The 20,036-nt window shown below is 38.7% G+C and overlaps 1 protein-coding gene across 1 annotated transcript in view; it reads left to right on the forward strand.

Annotated features, from left to right (window-relative positions):
- Positions 1 to 20,036, forward strand: part of KCNH5 (potassium voltage-gated channel subfamily H member 5) — a gene marked incomplete at its 3' end in the record, with an annotated part of 154,439 nt that overhangs the window by 44,254 nt on the left and 90,149 nt on the right. The window contains exon 7 of the mRNA XM_080617796.1: positions 15,666 to 16,095. Within this exon, the coding sequence (XP_080473922.1) occupies positions 15,666 to 16,095 (430 nt within the window). The remainder of the gene's footprint in view (positions 1 to 15,665; positions 16,096 to 20,036) is intronic.

Here is a 20,036-nt window from a genome sequence, read left to right on the forward strand (position 1 = left end):
TCCATCCCTGTCTCTGTGCTGAGCACCATCTTTTGACATTGTTCCATTTTATTTATAGCAAATATGACAGAAGTGATAATACTTGCCTCTTAAATGCAAGATCATATGAGGGCTGCCCGTCTGGAAGCAGGTTGTACAGTCAGGCTGTGTAAGGAGGTGGTATTATCAGGGTTGTAAATATAATACAATTATTTAAGATAACCAATTTCAGACTAAGAGGAACCTGATTTTTATAAAAATGCAGCATTATCTCCAGATTTTCATGCTTTAGTATGTAAAACAAAAAATTTGTGTCCAAACAGTAAAGATTCGAATGATGAGTTAACTTCTTTCTTTAACATATAGAGAGGAAATAAACCATCTGCAATATTTGTGACAGTGGAGAGAATTGCATGCATGATGCATTATAATTGAGGTATGCTTAAAGTGGAAAACTTTAACCGGACGTAATAACAGTAACAAGATAGCAATGATCCTAAAGCTGTGATCAGTTTCTTTCAGACAAATGAAATGCGAAGTCGTTTTTAATAAGAGAACCCATAGTACCATTTCTTTCTGATGAAACTGTGTGTCATGGCCCTTGAGCCTGCATCAAACACTGGAGTATAACTGCTTATGTACTTGATTTCAAACCCCTCCAACTCCAGTTTTCCCTAGTGCCTGAAAAGAATTGATTTTGAAAAAAGGTGTGTAAACAGTCAGTCTTTTCCTCTTGGGTCTACATTTTCCTTTTTTTCTGTCTTCCAGGGGAGACATATATATATATTTTTTATATACCCTCATTTGTGGCATTTAAGTCTTTTGAGCTGATGGGTGTGTTCTGGATGGTTATAGTTATTAGTGCTCTTTCTTCATATGGCTTTTAGCATTTATTTTAACTGGTACTTCTTTTCTGGAATTTAACCTTTTGCCCCACTAGCAGCTCAAACACTGTTCATAGGTAAAGAATAAGTATATCAATAATGTTAATTTGAAGAAATACTCTGATTTAAAGGAGAGTATTCCTCATTAGAAGGTGTTTCCTCCTTAATGCAAATTGAAGTGAGAAGAGCTCTTTTAGCTCTTGATTCTGGTAAGTTTTAGCTCTTTATCTTGCCCTTGGGTGTTTGATAAGAGTATTTGTCTTTACCATTAAAATTGGTGATTGTGGCATTTCAAAGTTAACAGAAAATCAGAACTTAGTGGCAAAGACCTCTGGGGCAGGTTCTGGTACTCTTTGGGTTCTTGATATGGTGGTGAAGGATGGACCCAAATCAGAGTGAATAGCCTTAAAAGCCAGCTGAGTGAAAGATGATTTTCCAAATTTTCCTTGTGTGCCCTACCTTCATCCCTTTTTCCACATAAAGCATGAAATGCACTTTTGTTAGTTGTTAAGGGACTGGGTGAGTAGGGGTGCACACCATTGCAGGCCATTTCTTTCCTTCCCTATAGGCAGGTTTCTCATAAAGAAGGATATGCCTAAGGAAGTTTAGGTTTGTGTCTCTCAGTTATAGATGGAGTACCATATGTGATATAGGTGCTTGAAGGTTCTCGATCAGAGGCTGCTGAATCATTGTATAAGATGCCTTACGCACTTGAGTACTATTTTATGAAGTCAGAATTAAGGAGACTAATCAAAAGATTAAAATAAAGAAAGGAGTTTGAAAAAGGGAAATTTGAGTTTCCTTACTGAGGGTTGAAGTTCTTCAAATGCAGTTAGTCTTTGCTGGAATAAGAACAGTGCCATTTCCATCACAGAAAATATTAGGCCAAGGCTGGAGTCTTGTGAAATTCCCACCTGAGGCAAGCATGACTGCAAATCAGTTATTTTGTTGGTGACTGGATGCAGAGCCACAGTAGAAATCATGGAAAGGATTGTGACACACAAACAGAGAACTGGGGGTATTAAAATGATATGAGGCAGAATTATAAGTGTACACTTCCATACCTGGAGTTACAGAGCCAGGCTGTTACAGTCAGCTCAGGGAATTTGGATATATGGCAAGGAGGGGGAAAGGTAAGATAATGAGAGAGGGACCTTGCACAGCATAGAGTGATCTAAATGGATGTGATGGGTGAGGAATTAAATGGTATTGAAAGGGTACCACTTAATTGTTCATAAGTGGTAAGTGGTATTGAAGGGGTAGGAAAACAAGGTAAAATCGGCTGGAGAAAATGAGTTAAGAGAGAGGAAAGTGGAATCTGTAGTGGGATATGTACTTTATTCAAGAAAATTTGGTAGGATGATAGTCCTATAAATCAGGAAAATGCAGGGCATCTTTTCAAATTGGGAAACATGCACTGAAATACATTCTGGCTAGGCCAAAGCCATACAGAAAACCATTTCTATATGGATGTGTGAGAAGGGGCACTATAAAACATACTGAAAAATCCAGCATATTCTCAAGGTACAAACCAGAATAGAGGGTGTGTGCTCAGAGTCTGGAACTAGGCTGGTTTTGGTATTCCTTTTTTAAAAGTAAACCAGTACTCTGGAACTTCAGATTTAGTCCCAAAGTGCATTTTTGCCGGTCTCTTCTTTTAAATTAAATAAAGAATAAAGAAAAAAAGTTTGGAGTAATGGGAGATGTGGTGTTTCCATCCAAAGATTTTGATCACATGAAGTTCCTATTGTTGTTAGGCTGGGAAGTGTGTAGTAACTGGAAGTTTGATTTTTATCTTGGAGTTACATGTCCCATATAGTGAATCTATTTTTTCCCCTGAATATTTAGCTCTTCCACTGGTATATGCACTGTCATTTATATTTCTAAAATCATGACTTCCTACTTTTGAAACTAGAGAATTATGTTACCTTGGGGCTTAGCCTTTTAATGTGTTCTGCCTATTAGAGAGAGATAAATATCCAACCTCAGTAAGTCTGGGCTACCAAAAGGTTGATTATAACATGGGTAACTATTGATTCCATACAATCACAATTATCAGAGTCACACTGTAATGAAGTTGTCAGCAGATGGGGTTACAGTGTGCCTGCAGACACTGATCCCATTGCTTATTCAGGTATGATCAAATCATGCCACGTCTCCCTTTGGGACCAGACGCACAGATTTATATTCCAGGATGTTGTGCAGGTGCTTGGCTTTTGTCCCATGGAGCCATGCAATTGGGAGAGTATCTGGAGCTGGAAGGGTCTCAGGTACTCGCATTCAAGTACAAGCAAGCTGATACAGTGCTGCTGAGGGCTACATTTGAGCATTTGTTATTTAGTGTGTAATGTAAATATTTCCAGGACTAGGTGGATGAACAAGGTTTTGGCCAAATGGGAAATGCTTCCTCAAATTAAGTGTTAAATAAATTTAAATACAGCTGACACCCCCTCCCTCACCTTTGCTATTTGAAAAATATTGGGGTTTTTTTTTTGTTTGTTTTGGTTTTTCTTTTTCTTTTCCCTTTTTCTTGTGTGGGAATTTTCACTGAGAAGAATTTCTGAGTTTGTAATGAAACAAAACCTAGAAACTTGATCTCATCTCTGCCAGACATGGCACAGACGCATGTGCATATTGCACGAGTAATATTATGTACTGCAATGAATGTTACATATTGCAGTGAGTGGACCAGATGTCAGGATCGTACATACAGATAGTCAAATAGATGGTTTTCAAATGAGTTGTATAAAAGATTGTCCTTTCTGCAAAAATTAGTTTTCATGAGCTAGTGGCTAGAAGTGAAAGAAGAGAAATTTAAATGACCTAAAACTCTGGAGTTCTATGTCTATTGTTTAATAATGCAAGACTTCAAAACTGGCCTTCAAAATTTAGTGATCATTGCAGGACATATTAAGACATGGAATATTTGTAATCTACTTTTGATTACTGTTATCGATCTATTTCAGCAGTGGCAGAAACTTCTTTGCATCACTCAATAGCAACTAAAATAGGAACGTCTATAAACTGAAAGCATGTAAAAGCTGATACAACTAGGTTAGCCATATTCACATCTGCACTGCTTTACTGCAAACATTCTATTTTTGGGATATATTTGAAGATGGGTTTACAGACCTCAGCCTGAATGACATGTGTAAGGTGAAGATGAATCAGTGGTTTCCTAGAATGTGGGTTTGGCTCTGAAATGAAGTCTATGGCTAGCTACCTTTCTTAAATATAGGAGGTTGACATGGAGAAAAAAAAGTCCCAGAACTAAATCCCTACTACAGCCAAGTGTTAAAACTATGATGAAAGCTCCTAGCAATATAATGATAGATGTACTAAGCCTGAGACCTGGCATTTTCCCCTTTGTTATTCAGTCAGATGATAATGAAATATGAAGAATGCTGTCATCGTGCTGTAGTGTGCAGAAAACTGAAATATAATAATATAATGACTTGTTTATGATGTCCAAATATAAATGTATCCACCTTAGGCATATATTATACCAGCCCTCCAGTACCCAAAGGTGGCCACAGTGTCCAAGGCCAGGTTGGATGGGACTTTGAGCAAGGTGTTCCTGCCCATGGCAGGGGGGTTGGAACTAGGTGAACTTTAAGGTGCTGTCCAACCCAAACCATTCAGTGATTCTATGATTATGTAGATGGTCAACCATATTCATCCCTGTCACTCACTCCTGCCACCCCTATTGCACTTAGTTGCAGAATTGCACCATGTGTATATCTTTTATTCAAGTTAAGTTTTTATTCAATTTCTGCTATTATTACCAGATTTTTCAATGCTGTGCAGGTCTGGGATATTTCTGCAGGTTCCCTTGTGGAGACACATGAATATCATCTTGATATGAGAGGCAACTTGTGACAGGAAGGGCCTGAGCCAGAGTCAGTGCAGGGATGTTACACCACTCTCATGAGCATTATGCATACTGAACTTTACATGTCTCAGTGGTTTTTTTTTTTTTGTTTTATTTTTAATGTGTTTTATATGTTACTGGGAAGCAGATGTTGGGTACAAGCCATTTAAATAAAATCTTTAGTCAGAGCCATATTAAGTGGTGGAATCCAATTCGGGCAAATTGTGTGTGGAGTACTTTTAAGGGAAGCTTTGAGTCCTGTGTGATCCCTTTGCTTGCAGAGGAGGGAAAGGCTTACAAAGGAGATGAGGCAAATGAAATAATCCTGTCATATACTCACTGAGATAATGTTGATGGGAATAGCACAAATCCATGTTACAGAGATTGCTAAACACAGCCATAAATGGGAGGAAAAGAGTCATGAGCTTAGGGACGGGCAATTGCTCTGCGAAGCCAAGGTACAGCCTTGGAGAAACTAACTGCATGGCTAATATCAGAATTAGCAATGTTTTACTAGCAAGACAGCCTTGCAGCTTGGTGTGAATGTTTTGTTGAAGACTGAGTTGGTGAAAAATCTGCCCCTTACATCAGGGATATGTGTAGTTCCTTCCAGAAGTACTTGCAGAAACACTGCAGCTTAGATTACTTCCTCCAGATATTTCTTCTCTTTTTATTCCTATATTGGCATAGGAAATTTGTAGTTAGTTGATGGCATTAAACTACTGGCTAAGTTCAGTTTCCTGTTCAGCAGCTGTCCTAACCAATGTGATACACCTTCCTCCACTTCCCATTTCATCTTCCTTCCACCTTCTCTAACTGACAATTACCAGATCTTATGATATCATCCTCTTTTTTCCCCCACTTGGGCACACTGATGCACTAACAGTACAAGATGCCACATCCCACTTAACTTGAATCTAGAAGAAATATTTTGAAATCGCCCTTCTTTTATAATCTCAGTTATTCACTATTTGAAATGTATTACATTGTATAGTTGTGCCATAAACGATTTAGTCGAAGTTTATTTCTAATGTTATAGCTTATTGACATTTTTTTGTGGGATGGGGGAAGAAAAGAGAGAAGAATATCTCCCCATCCTCCTGGGGATAAAAAAAGATAAACCTGAAGCAATAAATTTAGAGGTGCTTTCAGAAACTGCATGAGAAAAATTACTTCTGACTTGCTTTCATTTTACTATAAAGACTAGATTTTGTGCTCACTGCAGTCTACTCCCATTTCTACCACTGGTGGAAGGTCAAATATTAAATAGGCTCTGCTGCTGTCTGGACCCGGGATCTAGATGGCTTGTGCAGAATCAAAGTGCCTTACTCCCACATAATGTAGATTTACATAAATTGAATGCAACCCTAAATTAAGTTCTTAAAGTGGTGATAAATCAGAAATTTTGCTTTTTTATTTTTCTCATTCCATTCCCATTTAGATTTGTTACTATGCAACTTTATTACATTAATTGTTTACCTAAAAAGAAGGGTTTCTGAGATATAGTGGAAGATTTATTTTAACATTAACTCCAGTAAAGAAGCATTAAGGAGCTATCCAGGGATTTTAGAGCTAAGCTCTATTTAAGTAGCTAAGCCCAAAAATTTCTTTTGGAAATGATTTTCTGGTTAAATTTCAAACAGCCTGTACGTCCTCCTGGATTGTTCTCCTGCACTGCACTGAATAATATCTTCTGGATATGTGCCTGCAGGCTCACCTGCTTGTTGTTGGCAAGACTCACTGTTTCAGTTCCCCAAATCTGTAGGTACTGTGTTTCCTTTTACATTGTGTACCATCATGCAGTAACTGCTGGGAGAAGATTGCCCAAGGTTTACAAAACTGGTGCCTTTTTCACTGCTTCAGTAGCAAATGCTGAGCTATATCTAGACTTTACAGAATTAGCTAAGTGATTTGGGTGATTTTTTTATGGTTTTGTTTGTTTGTTTCTTTGTTTGTTTTTATAATTTCTTCTGATGAGAGAAATGTAATGAAAGTTCTGTCCATGCTCTTTTAAATAGAGTATTTGGTCTGCATTTTAAAATGTACTAGCTTGTGATTAATCTGATGAAACACGGGGCCACATGTAGTCCACAGGAGATATAGGCACATTCAGGGAATGGCTCCTTGTCTCTAAAATAGGTATGAGGAGTTATCCTGCCCTAAACTACCTATTTCCCACCACTGACTGTAATGACATGCTACTGTGACTAGCTCACATGCAGAGCCTTCCACAATACATTTTGGATTGAGATGAGATACATCCTTCCCTTGAGACTGTATTTTCCTCACTTCAGCTTTTCAGAGGATAAAAACAAATCAGAAAAAAAAAATAGGGGTGAAACTCACGGGGACCTCTTGGGTCACTGGCTTTGGTGGGCGGATGCATCATATGACCCTTCTGATAAACTGGTCAAAATCCACCGTAACTCATGTTGTCTGCAAATCTGTCTTAATTTGCAATTGCTGCATGTGTCTCTGTGCCAGCCTTCTAGGTTCAATGTTTCTTTTCCTGCCTTCATGTTTATCTCATCTCCTTGATGTTCTTAGACAGAACAGTCATGTTATGTCTGTCCTTCCGTGTATGTTCCTCCCCTCTCCCTCCAACACACCTATTTTCCTCTCCTTAATCTAAGCAAAATGATCTCGTCCAGAAACCCCGTTTATGAAATGTAATGAAAATTTTCTTGGCCATTCCAGCTGCCTCTCTTTGCATGGAGTTAGGTTTGAATACATCTCTTTAGGGCAGTATGTATTATTCCAAGCATGGAATTCATCTTGGCTTTGTAATTGGGGTTTGTTTTTTTCCTCTTGATGGTGGAAGCACTCAAGTGATCTGTCCTGGAACTACATTAACCTCTTCTGTGAGTGTAACCACTATGAGTCACTGTGGGGTTAACCCATAGACCCAAATATTTCTTTTCTTTTTCTCAGTAATCTTCAGCTAAAGATCTTTTTAGTTCTAGAAGTTTTTGTTAATTTGCCCTGTAATGGATGCCTTGAGACTGTATCGTTAAGATTTATCTCACTTTCCTTTATTCCCACCCGGTTATTCTTTGCACTTAAAGTGTGTTCCAAGGGTGTGCCATCAGCATATTTTGTGATCCTGTAATATTTCTCTGTACTTCACAAAGAAACTGAGAGTTGCCACTTGTAACCCTTGCTAGACTTCCTTTTAATGGTTTCCATTTTGCTATCCTGTTGTCCCTCAGTCACCACCTAGTTGTGGTTCCTGTTTTTTTGTTTCCTAATAATTTCACCCCTTGCATTTCTGAAATACTGCATTTATTTTATTTAGAAAATGGGGTGTTTTATCAAAGAAAGCTATCAGGAAAACTTGGCTAGATCCCAGCTAACCTAAGCTTAGCAAATCCATTGCTGCACTGATTGCATTTTGATTTATCTCAGAGTTTCTAATTACTCTTTCCCTTAACATTTGTTCAGGTAATGTAGCTGTTTATTTCCTTCTTGATGCATTACCTTTTCTGGAAAACATAAACATAATCCTTGAAATCTAAAGCTAAGAATTAACTGATTTTTAGCCCAAGCCTGGATTATTTTCACTTCATTGCAGCTTGGTTACCTTTCATAGAATCATAGAATAGTTAGGGCTGGAAAGGACCTTAAGATCATCTAGTTCCAATCCCCCTGCCATGGGCAAGGACACCTCACACTAAGCCATGTCATCACTGGAATGGGTTGCCCAGGGAAGCTGTGAACATCAAAAGACAAAGTGAAAATTTTTGTACCCTTTTGTACCTTTGTTGTTCTTTTTTTCATTTATGAATGTGAAGAATCTTTGGGTGTTTGCTCTTTACAAGGAAAAGTTCAACCTGACAATTGGCAATTCTCTCTTTATCTCTGTTCTTTTCACTCTCTAAGGTGTAGCTTTCTGTTGATCAATTGTTTATTTCTTACATAGTGTTGGTTCTCTGGTTTTGTTTTCTTCCTTTTTGTGATTGCTTACACACTTATAACTGATGCCCAGCTTTACAAGTTTTTCTTCTTCTTTGAGATACAGCCTCTGGATATTTTTTGCGTTTTGATGTAAGGACACTCAGGTGTTCTCTGCTGCCAGGTGTATGACTCTAATATCTCTCATGGTCCAGTTGTCTTCACTTGTGATTGTCTATAGTTCAGTATACTATCACTTATAATTTACCAGCTCTTGCCTTTTTGCAATCAAGAACCCCAATCCAGTTTTCTTTGTGATAGTTCCTTTTCTAATTAACTGATTCAATTCCTTCTTCAAGCCAATGGGGACTTCTGGAAAATCACATCAAAACTAAGTGTAGTGTAGCATCACCTTCTGTGGAGTAATTGGCTATTCAGTGAAGAAATAAGCATGCTATTAGATCTGTAGAAAATATCAGTCTACTGTTATTAACAGCAGTTATTCTCCAAGCTCATATTGAGAGAAGTCTCACATTGTGAGGCAGTGCTCTATAATATCTATCTCAGTAATAATATAATACAGGTTTGGATGCTACCCAGATCCAGGCTATCCAGATTTCTAAGGATGGGTTTAATTTCTCCTCCCGTAAGCTGTGTAAGTGATAGGCTTTAGCTTCTTTGTATTCAGGGGGAGGGGAGAGAGAGAGCTCCAGGAGGTGTTTCATCCCATCCCCAGCTGTCTGAGATAGATTGGGTGAATCACTCTCCTGACATGCCTGTTTCTTCACTCGCCACAGAGTAAAGCTGGACTCTTCACATAGACCAAATAGGTGGCTGTAAGGCTGCAGCATTATGTAAGATCAATCCCACCCCAGGAGGGGAGTTAGAGCTCAGTCGTGGGGTGGCTGTGGCTTGTTCAGGTGTGCTCAAGCTCAGGTTACATGAAACCATTTTGTTCTTGCATGGAAATAAAGAGTTCAGCCTGGGCTACAAACTCAGAGGATTTGATCGCTTTAATGGCTAGTTTTGTTATATATAGATTGGTGTGATTGCTGCGTTTAGCAACCCTAAGCATATTAGCTTAAGATGGTCTGTGTATACTGCTGTCACACCTTTGATCGCAGTGGCAGCATGCCCTACAGCATTTCATAGCAAGTTTCCAAGCTCCGGTTCTTGGCCACTACATGAAATCTTAAAACCCACAATGTGCTGGGCATCACATCACAGTGAATATTCTTCTGCTTTTTTTTTCCTCTGAGCTTTTGTGAGACAGTGTTTTCTGTTAAATGATGCAGTACCGATCCCCATGTTAAGAGCCAGGAGGATTTCAGTTTTAGAACACATTTAAAATGTGTGTTTCTTTTTTTTTTTTGTTACTGTTGCTCATGTGCCCACAGCTAACAACAAATAAATAAAAAATCATGGAGTAAAATCTAATTGAAAAAGTGCCTAGAGTTAAAAAAGAAAGGCATGAAATTTACCACTTCAGCAAACTGGGATTTCATTTTGAGGTCTAAGCAGATTTTAGTGTATTTAGATGATAGAAAGTAATGGATGTTTTTGGTTTTATTTTACTTTTTAAAACATTTACGCAATATTTTTGTGCTGCAGAAAAGAGTTATTAGATTAGCAAGTAAGAAGCTGATTAAGTCTTTAATGGCTTTTAAAAAGATGCAGCTCTGCTGTTCTGTTGCTGCTTTATTTTAGAAGAGACTCCACTCTCTCTTTTCTGGTTTGCAAGGACATCTCTGGCACTCATACTAACTTCAATGATTTCCTGCACTTGTTAACTTTCATTTTCCTTTGGTGACAATGTTCCCTTTATCCTCTTGCATGTTTGGCTCTTGATCCCTGTATAACATGACTTTGACAGCTTCATCTTCCCTGTTGCCTGCAGTATCAGAAATTCATTAAGTGCAAGAGAATTTAGCTCCCTGTTCTTGCTCGAGGTGTGGAGGTCTGTGCCCATGGCATGTGTTGCAACTGCAGGAAATGTCTCAGTCTTGTGGTCAGAAAAGTTTAGCCAGATGTAGACACACAGCTTACACACTTCTTTCACCCTGGAAGACTGAAGTTTGATAATGTGATAACATCTAGGATCTGAAATGGCAAGATTTGGGTAATTTTAATAAGAAGGAGTGGTCCCTCTGCATTTCAGACTAAGTGCTGTCATCACTTGTGCCTCCACTATAAAACTGAATGTCCTTTCTTAGTATATCAGGGGAATCTGAGAACACAAGTTGCAAGGCCCTGATGTCAATAAAGTTTGTCTTTGTTTAATCACAAATGGCTAATTAAATTCCAAAGTTGAAAATCCATTTGTCAAAAATGTCTTTCTGGATAAATTTGACATCGTCTTTGTGGTGGCTTCAGCTGTCTGAATAGAAATAGTGGTATAAAAAGGGCTAGTTCAGAGCTACTGCTTGTGTCCTCTCCTGATCTAGTGGCCTTTGAAGTCACTGGGAAAGTAATCTGTGGCTTGTACCTATAACACTTAAGTCGATGACATGTATCAGTTAGGAATTTGGTTCCAAACTTGCCACAAAAAGTACAATTCTGGAGTAGGTGGGCTTTCAGTTAAAAGATTTCTGCAGCTAGGGTAATTGAAGATAAGCAAGTGGAATGTCTTCATCTGATTAAGACATGGTCAAATACATTAGCCAAAACCTCAAGGGGCAGGATTGGATGGTTCCTAACATAATGAAATATTCTCAGTCAGAGAACACAGAAGAGCAGATATTACAGTCAGTTGGCCAAATTTCCTAAGTACTCAGTGGAGTGACAAATGGTTCTCCCAGACGCTTGGACCTTCATATAAGGTCCAAAAGTTTGCATTATTTACACAATGCTAATATCAAGTGGGATTACATGTTCCTTTCAACATTTCTAATAATTTATCTGTTCCTTGAGTACTGAGGTTACTTCAGTTAAGGCAGATGCTCATCCTTTAGAAGAAATATAGTTATAAGAAAAATGAAATTAAAGGCAGACAACAATTTTTTGAACTTAGAATACTGAATTTCTTAATAGCCCAAACATAATTCAAGTTAATCTTTCACATAATTTTCACAGAAGAGATTGTTGCTGAATCTCAGGCAGTGCTCTGTGCATTACCAGCTGTGCATTTATCATCAAACAATTTTTTTAAGTATAAAGCTACTAGCTTGACTCAACCTAGTACTTAAAAAGTGCAATGCATCACATGTTCATTTAGAATGTGCTTAATTGCTCTTTCTTAGTGTTTTATGGAATAAGCTTTTAAAGCTTCAAATATTGTCTTTATATTTTGCAAGATTAGACTTGAAATGTGAATACTCAATAAATATCTCTCTGCTTTTTCAGCCGTAAAGTAGAGGGTGAGACTGAACTCCCTTTAAGATTTATGGTGAAAATTACTTAAATGAATTAATTTTTGGAAATAAGACATTTCAGTGTCATTTAAAATGAAACATTTCTCTTTGTTTTATGCATAATAGATGTGGCTGTGTTTAGGAAAAAGAAATAAAATAATCACAGCATAAAATTTCTCCCAGACTTTGCTGCTAAACTGCCCATGTAACTTAGAGAGAGATGTAATATGGATGGAGGACAGAGCATCATAGAATCATAGAATAGTTAGGGTTGGAAAGGACATCAAGATCATCTAGTTCCAACCCCCTGCCATGGGCAGGGACACCCCACACTAAACCATGCCACCCAAGGCCTCATCCAACCTGGCCTTGAACACCGCCAGGGATGGAGCATTCACAACCTCCCTGGGCAACCCATTCCAGTGCCTCACCACCCTCTCAGTAAAGAATTTCTTCCTTACATCCAATCTAAACTTCCCCTGTTTAAGTTTGAACCCGTTACCCCTTGTCCTGTCACTACAGTCCCTGATGAAGAGTCTCTCCCCAGCATCCTTGTAGGCCCCCTTCAGATACTGGAAGGCTGCTATGAGGTCTCCACGCAGCCTTCTCTTCTCCAGGCTGAACAGCCCCAACTTTCTCAGCCTGTCTCCGTATGGGAGGTGCTCCAGTCCCCTGATCATCCTCATGGCCCTCCTCTGGACTTGTTCCAACAGTTTCATGTCCTTTTTATGTTGAGGACACCAGAACTGCACACAATACTCCAAGTGAGGTCTCACGAGAGCAGAGTAGAGGGGCAGGATCACCTCCTTCGACCTGCTGGTCACACTCCTTTTGGTGCAGCCCAGGATATGGTTGAGTTTCTGGGCTGCGAGCACACACTGAAGCTGGCTCATGTTCATTTTCTCATCGACCAACACCCCCAAGTCCTTCTCTGCAGGGCTGCCCTGAATCTCTTCTCTGCCCAACCTGTAGCTGTGCCTGGGATTGCTCCAACCCAGCTGTAGGACCTTGCACTTGGCATGGTTAAACTTCATAAGGTTGGCATCAGCCCACCTTACAAGTGTGTCGAGGTCCCTCTGGATGGCATCCCTTCCCTCCGGCGTATCAACCGAACCACACAGCTTGGTGTCATCGGCAAACTTGCTGAGGGCGCACTCAATCCCACTGTCCATGTCACTGACAAAGATGTTGAACAAGACCAGTCCCAAGACCAATCCCTGAGGGACACCCCTCATTACTGGTCTCCAGCTGGACATTGAGCCATTGACCACAACTCTTTGTGTGCGGCCATCCAGCCAGTTCTTTATCCACCGAGTGGTCCACCCATCAAATTGATGTCTCTCCAATTTAGAGACAAGGATGTCATGTGGGACAGCGTCAAAGGCTTTGCACAAGTCCAAATAGATGACGTCAACTGCAAACTCTCCTGTTTAAGGATTGAGTCTTGGTCTGGGTTTGTGCAGCAGACAGTGCAATGTAAGCCTTGCCACTGGGACAAACATGAACTACAGGGTGAATAAAGGGGACTCCCATGTTTAGATTTCAGGTCTCTAACTCCTTCCTTAGCCTTAATCTTGGTAATGAATAGTTACTCTTTTGAGTAAAATTATATGAAACAATGCATATCTCTCATTAGGGTCTATCAGATCCTAATGCAATAGGATCTGATAATTTCCTAATCCAATACGATCTGATAATTTGCTAATGCAATAGGATCTGATCCTACAAAAAACCCCACCCTGCTGTTTTCTCCCTCTGGTTTCACAGCAAGTTGTAAACTTTCAGAATCAGTGTTAATTCGCTAAAACACATGGCAGAATAATTTTATTAAATACACTATTAAGATACTCTGTACTTTTCTTTTGTAATGTACATATGGTTTCTGTGGGGTGTGACCTTCATTCAGGAATACATTGGCCCCTACCCATTGTGTAATGAATGTTATAGGGTACTTCCCAGTTTATTGGGCAAGTTGGCTGTTCAGAGTGCCTCACAGGCATCTCTCCCAAAGCAAATAAATAGATATATGTTTAGATGGAAACAAGAATTATAAACTAGATCTGTGTCTTGCGTAAATGCAAAATATAGAAATCAAATTGGGAAAATCCACTTTCCTCCTTTGGTATTAGGCATCATGCGAGCTTGAATGCAAATATGAAACTCCAATTTATGAAGGATTTGGGGATCTGAAACAAATTCCAACAGGATTTGAAAAGCATACAAGAACTTTGTAGAACAGATTACCTCTAGAAATATCAGATGTATATTACCCTTCAAACATAAGTTGTGAAAAGAAGCAGAGGTGCCAATGACATGAAAGGTTTTCTAGTACTGAAAATTCCAGAAACTTCAGACTTTTACTGTTTGATAATATTATTAGCCAGTATTTTGACTAGACTGATGTGATAATGATGCATAGAAAAGGGCAATTTAATCTTGGCACAATAACTAGGAATGTTTGCCTCATTGCTTTCTACGTCTTAATTTCTCCTTTAAATTAAATGTCTTCAGCTTCTGAATGTTTTGTATTAGAAACCTTTCTTTCCAAAAAAAGGTTTATAAAGAACCTTCTATTTTGAGCCGTTAATTAAATGCACAATTTAGGTATATCATGGGATTGCAATAGATCAGGAACATGTTTTTCCACTCTTTATGCATCTATAAACTCTATTAAAACACACTGCAAGCCATTTGTGCGTTGAGGAGAATGTACATGTTTCTTGTTCCCTCTGCACTGTTTCTATTAACTTTTTGATGGTTCGTCTGCTTCTTTTCCCTAAATATTTGTATTTCTATTTGTTTGAACTTCATTTATCATGTGTGGAAAAAACCCAAAACACCCCAGAAATACTTGATTTAGGAACATTCTGCAATGGCTGTTGATCAGAAAGGAAATTAACCTGATATGCAAAGGAATGTGGTTTTCTTGCAAGTGCCTTGTGGTCTGTATTAACCCTCACTCAGAAGGGTGATGGGCCCGCAGGTGTTCGTTCCATATTCAGTGAGACTTCTTATAAATAATGAAATATTCAGAGTTATATTAGCTGTGGTAAAAGATAGTATGAGGTAAAAACCTGTTGGACTAGAGGATGTTATTCAGCTATTTTCTGGTAGATGAGGGTAACAATAAGCAGACTTTTCTGTAGTTACCCATTACAATTACTTCCTGACATTTTTCTGGAGCATCTGTTAATGCTGAGGGTTGTTGAAGAAGTGGACCCTTGTTTTGGCCAGAACAGCAATTCTCTGCTTGGATTTCATAGAATTCTGTTCTCTGAGAAGCTTTGAGAAGACTCTACTTGAATGGTGTAGTTCCATCTGTGACTGCTCTTCCTCCTTGAGGTCAAAACAGAGTATCTTATTACTTCAAACTGGCAAACATTTTGTAATAAACTCCTTTTTATGAGAAACATGCCATTTCTCACTTTGGATTACACAGAACTCTTCTGTTTCGTGGAAAGACTGAGCTTGCATGAAATAATTTATCCACCTAACGAGTGCCAAACTTGATTTACCCTGATGAGGACAAAAGTACTGGAGGGGAAGGAGGGTTTGATCTTGTATTCTATCATCTAGGGCATGAAAAAATTGAATAGAAAGATTTAAAGCAGATACGGGAATTGCTATACAGCCTTCTGTGTTAACCAGCAGGATATTTCAGATGAAATAATGATTTTTATTCTTTTCTAGGGGATCAGTAGCCTCTTCAGCTCCTTAAAAGTGGTACGTCTTCTACGACTCGGTCGAGTTGCCAGGAAGTTGGACCATTATCTGGAATATGGTGCTGCTGTACTGGTGCTGTTGGTGTGTGTATTTGGACTGGTGGCCCACTGGCTAGCCTGCATATGGTACAGCATCGGGGACTATGAAGTTATTGATGAAGTCACTAATACAATCAAAACAGATAGCTGGCTCTACCAGTTGGCACTGAGTATCGGGACACCATATCGATACAACACCACTGGCTCAGGGCAGTGGGAAGGAGGACCCAGTAAAGACTCCTTGTACATATCCTCTCTCTACTTTACCATGACAAGCCTTACAACAATAGGATTTGGAAACATAGCACCAACCACTGATGGAGAGAAGATTTTTTCAGTGGCCATGATGATGGTTGGCTGTAAGTAGAATTTCCTTTTATTGTGTTTCAGCAAAAGGTGGTGGTGTAGCACACTTGATGTAAGCTTTCTTGACATCCTAAAATATCTGAAGTACACATAAATAGTCATGAAATGAACTTGGAATTACTGAAAACAGGAAATGAAATTAAGTAGTTTCTGAAGCTTTTAAATTGTTTATGACAGCAAGTGTAGTATGTTCATGAGTGTGCCCAATGACAATCTTACGTTGAGTTCAAGGCCTCTTCTTTATGCTTCAAAGATGACTTTGAAAGGTCTTGGCTGGAATTTGGTTAGAAGTTACAACGTATATTCAAATTCAGGTAGCCTGACTGAGTTTTGCTTGTAAATTTGCAAAATGTTTGAATTTGGAAATGTTTGAAGTGTTTTTAGCAAATTCTTGACACGTTTAGTGATTCCATACAGTCATTGTGTACTTTATGGCACTGGTTTGACTTACAGGGCCAGATTTTATACCCTATGTGTGATGACCTTTATCTCTAGCAAAGCTAGAAGTGAAGGAAGTAGTTAGGCACTATGTTGCACCTTTTCTCTGCTTCCTGCTATTTTGTAGCTCTGCTGAAATGGTTTAGAAACAATAGTGGTAAGGCACATTTCTCATTTCATGTGCTGCCAAGGTCAGACCACTGAGCAGCTCTCCAGATTAACAGAAATCTTCAAAATATAGTAAAGACTGCTGAAAATGTTCATAACATTTGGGAGAATTATTTTTCTGTTAAATAAATAATTCTTATTTTTCTTATGCTTTTTGTTTTCTGAGCTACATACAAGCACTAAGCAATTATGTAAAAAGAAAGCAACCAAAACCTTTTGAAAATAAAACCTACATAATCTCTCTGATAATTATCTCAGCTAACACTTTGAGCTCATCTCAGAGAAATACCGAACTATAAAAAGTTTTCTTTCTAGAGCTTTAGAAGATTAAAGCTATTTGTTTAGATTTTTAAATGCTTTTTAAAAAAAGTGGTTGTAGTTTAAGGACTCTGTTTGCAGCATGGGGCAATGAAATTTCTGCTGAACAGCATCTTTACATGATGGGTTGATATGTTGCAAAATATTTCAAAGTCCATAAAAGCAAATCCCCAAGCTACAGCATTAACGAGCTATTGCAGTAGGGCTATAGAAAACCTATAGGTGCTGATTAGCCATTTGTTGAAACTGCTTTGTGGTATTTACAGAAGGCTGGGGATTTGGAGAATAAAGTGGATATAGCACATTTTAAATATTTAATATTTACTTCCCTTGTCTTCTGTGGGGAATTCTGTGCCCTGCAGAGGAGAGCCGCACAGAAGGAACTAAGCAGCTGTGGTAAATGATTTAGGGTAAGGTGAGAGCCCTAACTATTGTTGTTATTATTATTATTGCCATAAAGACATAATGAACAATAATAACAAACCAAAATAGATACATGGCCTCAATAAGTGAAAAGAAAGTGGAGATTATAACCTGCCATGTATTTGGTCTAGGTGGATTGTTCTCTTGCTTTTTCATTTCTTAAACACATTAAAGATGAGGAATACACGTAGCAGTATTAAGGTTGACATTTACAACAATCTATGTATGTGCCATTGGCTGATTTAAATAGTTTTCTTAGGTGTTAACTAAAAAATTATTAAATGTATGTGTCAAATTTGTAAGTGGTACCTGTAGTAAGCTTAGTTGTTGGGAAACTGTGAGTAGGTTTATAGGCTTTTGGGCAAAGTCAAAAGTAGAACCTAAAATCCAAGAAGTGTGGCAAAAGGACAACTGTGTTGCTTATTGCATAAAAATAATGACATCAAAATAAATGTGGCTTCTCTTGTGGGTGAGGTGAAGAGCATTGTGGCATCAGGAAGGCTACAGACAGAAGAAAGCTTTTTTTATCATTTGGAAGTGTAAAAATGCTCAATTATGATCAATTATGATCATCAGTTGAATCGATTATCTATTAAATATCAGTGAAGATCTGAAAATGTTAAATTCATGCACAACAGTATGATGACTGCTCGTGAAATCTAAAGGAGTTGCTTGCAATATTTCTGCAAAGAGATCAGACATGCAGGGTTGTAAAAATATGCTTTTCAATGCTGGCTGCTGAAAACATAACAGTGAGAACACCAAAATCAGACAGGGAGGCACAAATAACCAATGGAAAATGCAATTTCTCAGGCACAGTTGCCAGTGAGCTTAGGAAAAGGATTTGGCCCCAAGAAAAGGTATAACTAAGAAATGAAAAACGAGTTTTCAAAACAAGATGTTTCATTTTTTCTTTCGAAACTGTGTTTTAACATAAGTGGTCAGCAAAACTCTATTACAGTTTGATGAATAAAACCTCTGATCCCTGAACTGAGTCCTGTTGCAAGCACAGACAGACTGTGAAATGCCTTTGGTATCTTTCCTGAAGAAGTCTGCTAATACCAATAGTTGATATTGGCAATGCCTTTTCTACCAGACTGTGCCAAAAAAATGTCTTAAACTTAACACTGGGATCAGAGATAGTAATTTGTCAGAATCCCAGCTGCCTACTCATGCAAACTGCAGATACAAAAGAAAACCTTCATTGCGTTGTCAGCTAGCAGCAGCTTGTTCTGCAAGCCCAAGTTTCGTATTCTTGCTGGCAAAGTGATCAGGACCAGGGAGGGATATTTGAAGAGATTTGCAAATCCTTCTGGTGGGCAGGATTGCAAAATGGTGTACTTGTTAAAAATAGCCAAATTAAGATCTGTAGCTGCTGATCAAGCATTGCTTGTTGCAAGGCAGTAGTGAGGGAAACCTAGATGAATGGGGATGCTTTTCAGTTTGATTCGCAGTTTGTCACTTGGTTTTTCACTGAGGACAGGATTGAGAGGGATATTTAGACCGAAGTACATCACCTGTGTTGCAGGAATTAGCTCTCTGAATAGCTTAACCTCATCTTGTAAAGCTTACTTCAGATTTCTTTTTGCCTCACTTGCTTTTTGTTGGTGTCCAGTGCTGTTCAGCAACATTTTTTGTGTAGCTTTTTGACACTTGAAAAGCTAAAAATAGCAAACATAAAGCATCCTATGACAAGGGAGCAAGGTTTTTACAAGGGTTATTGCTTAAATACCTATTGTGCATTTGCTGCATAAAGTTGCTGAATATGCATTGATAATCTGATTTCTATAGCTCCTTTTGTGTTGATATAGGTCATTTTTTCCCCTCTCTATGCAGAGCAGAACAAATAGGTATGTCCATCAGAACCTTTGAATGGACAAGGAATCGTTTATCACTCAGGAAGGACCTTTCTTATAAATTTTCCATTATCTTCTGTCTGCTCACAGCATGTAGCAAGAATCTGTTTCTGTTGCTGTGTGTTGCTCTCAGTCCAAAGGTAGGCTTTAGGCTTCTGCAGCCATAGATGTAGATGTAAAACTAAAATAGAATGTATTAAGAAAGAAGCCAGAAAGATACTTCTGCTTTGTCACCATTACTACTTCGTAACTCAGCATAAACAGGACTTCAGTGTTCAGAGAGCCTGTAAAAGGCAAGGGGCATTTTGGGAAAGGTGGCTTGCAGAATTCAAGAGAGATGGGGCTTTCTGAAGAAATGAGTGTGATTGTTTAAATGACAGTAGTTGGTGTACTGCTGTGTGTCTTCTTCCCCTCTGTGATTCCACTGTGAACAAAGTGGCCAGCTTTTTGGGGTCCTGGTTTTGGCTGGGACAGAGTTAATTTTCTTCCTAGTAGCTAGTATAATGCTGTGTTCTGCATTTAGGATGAAAATAATGTTGATAACACACCGATGTTTTAGTTGTCACTGAGCAGTTCTTACACTAAGTCATAGCCTTTTCAGCTTCGTGTGCCCTGCCAGCGAGTAGGCTGGGGATGCACAAGCTGTTGGCAAGGGAAACAGCCAGGACCCCAACGGGCCAAAGGAATATTCCATACCATATGATGTCATGCTGAACAGTAAAACTGAAGGG

The sequence above is a fragment of the Psittacula echo genome, assembly GCF_963264785.1.
Source record: "Psittacula echo genome assembly, chromosome: 5".
Lineage (NCBI taxonomy): Eukaryota > Metazoa > Chordata > Aves > Psittaciformes > Psittacidae > Psittacula > Psittacula echo.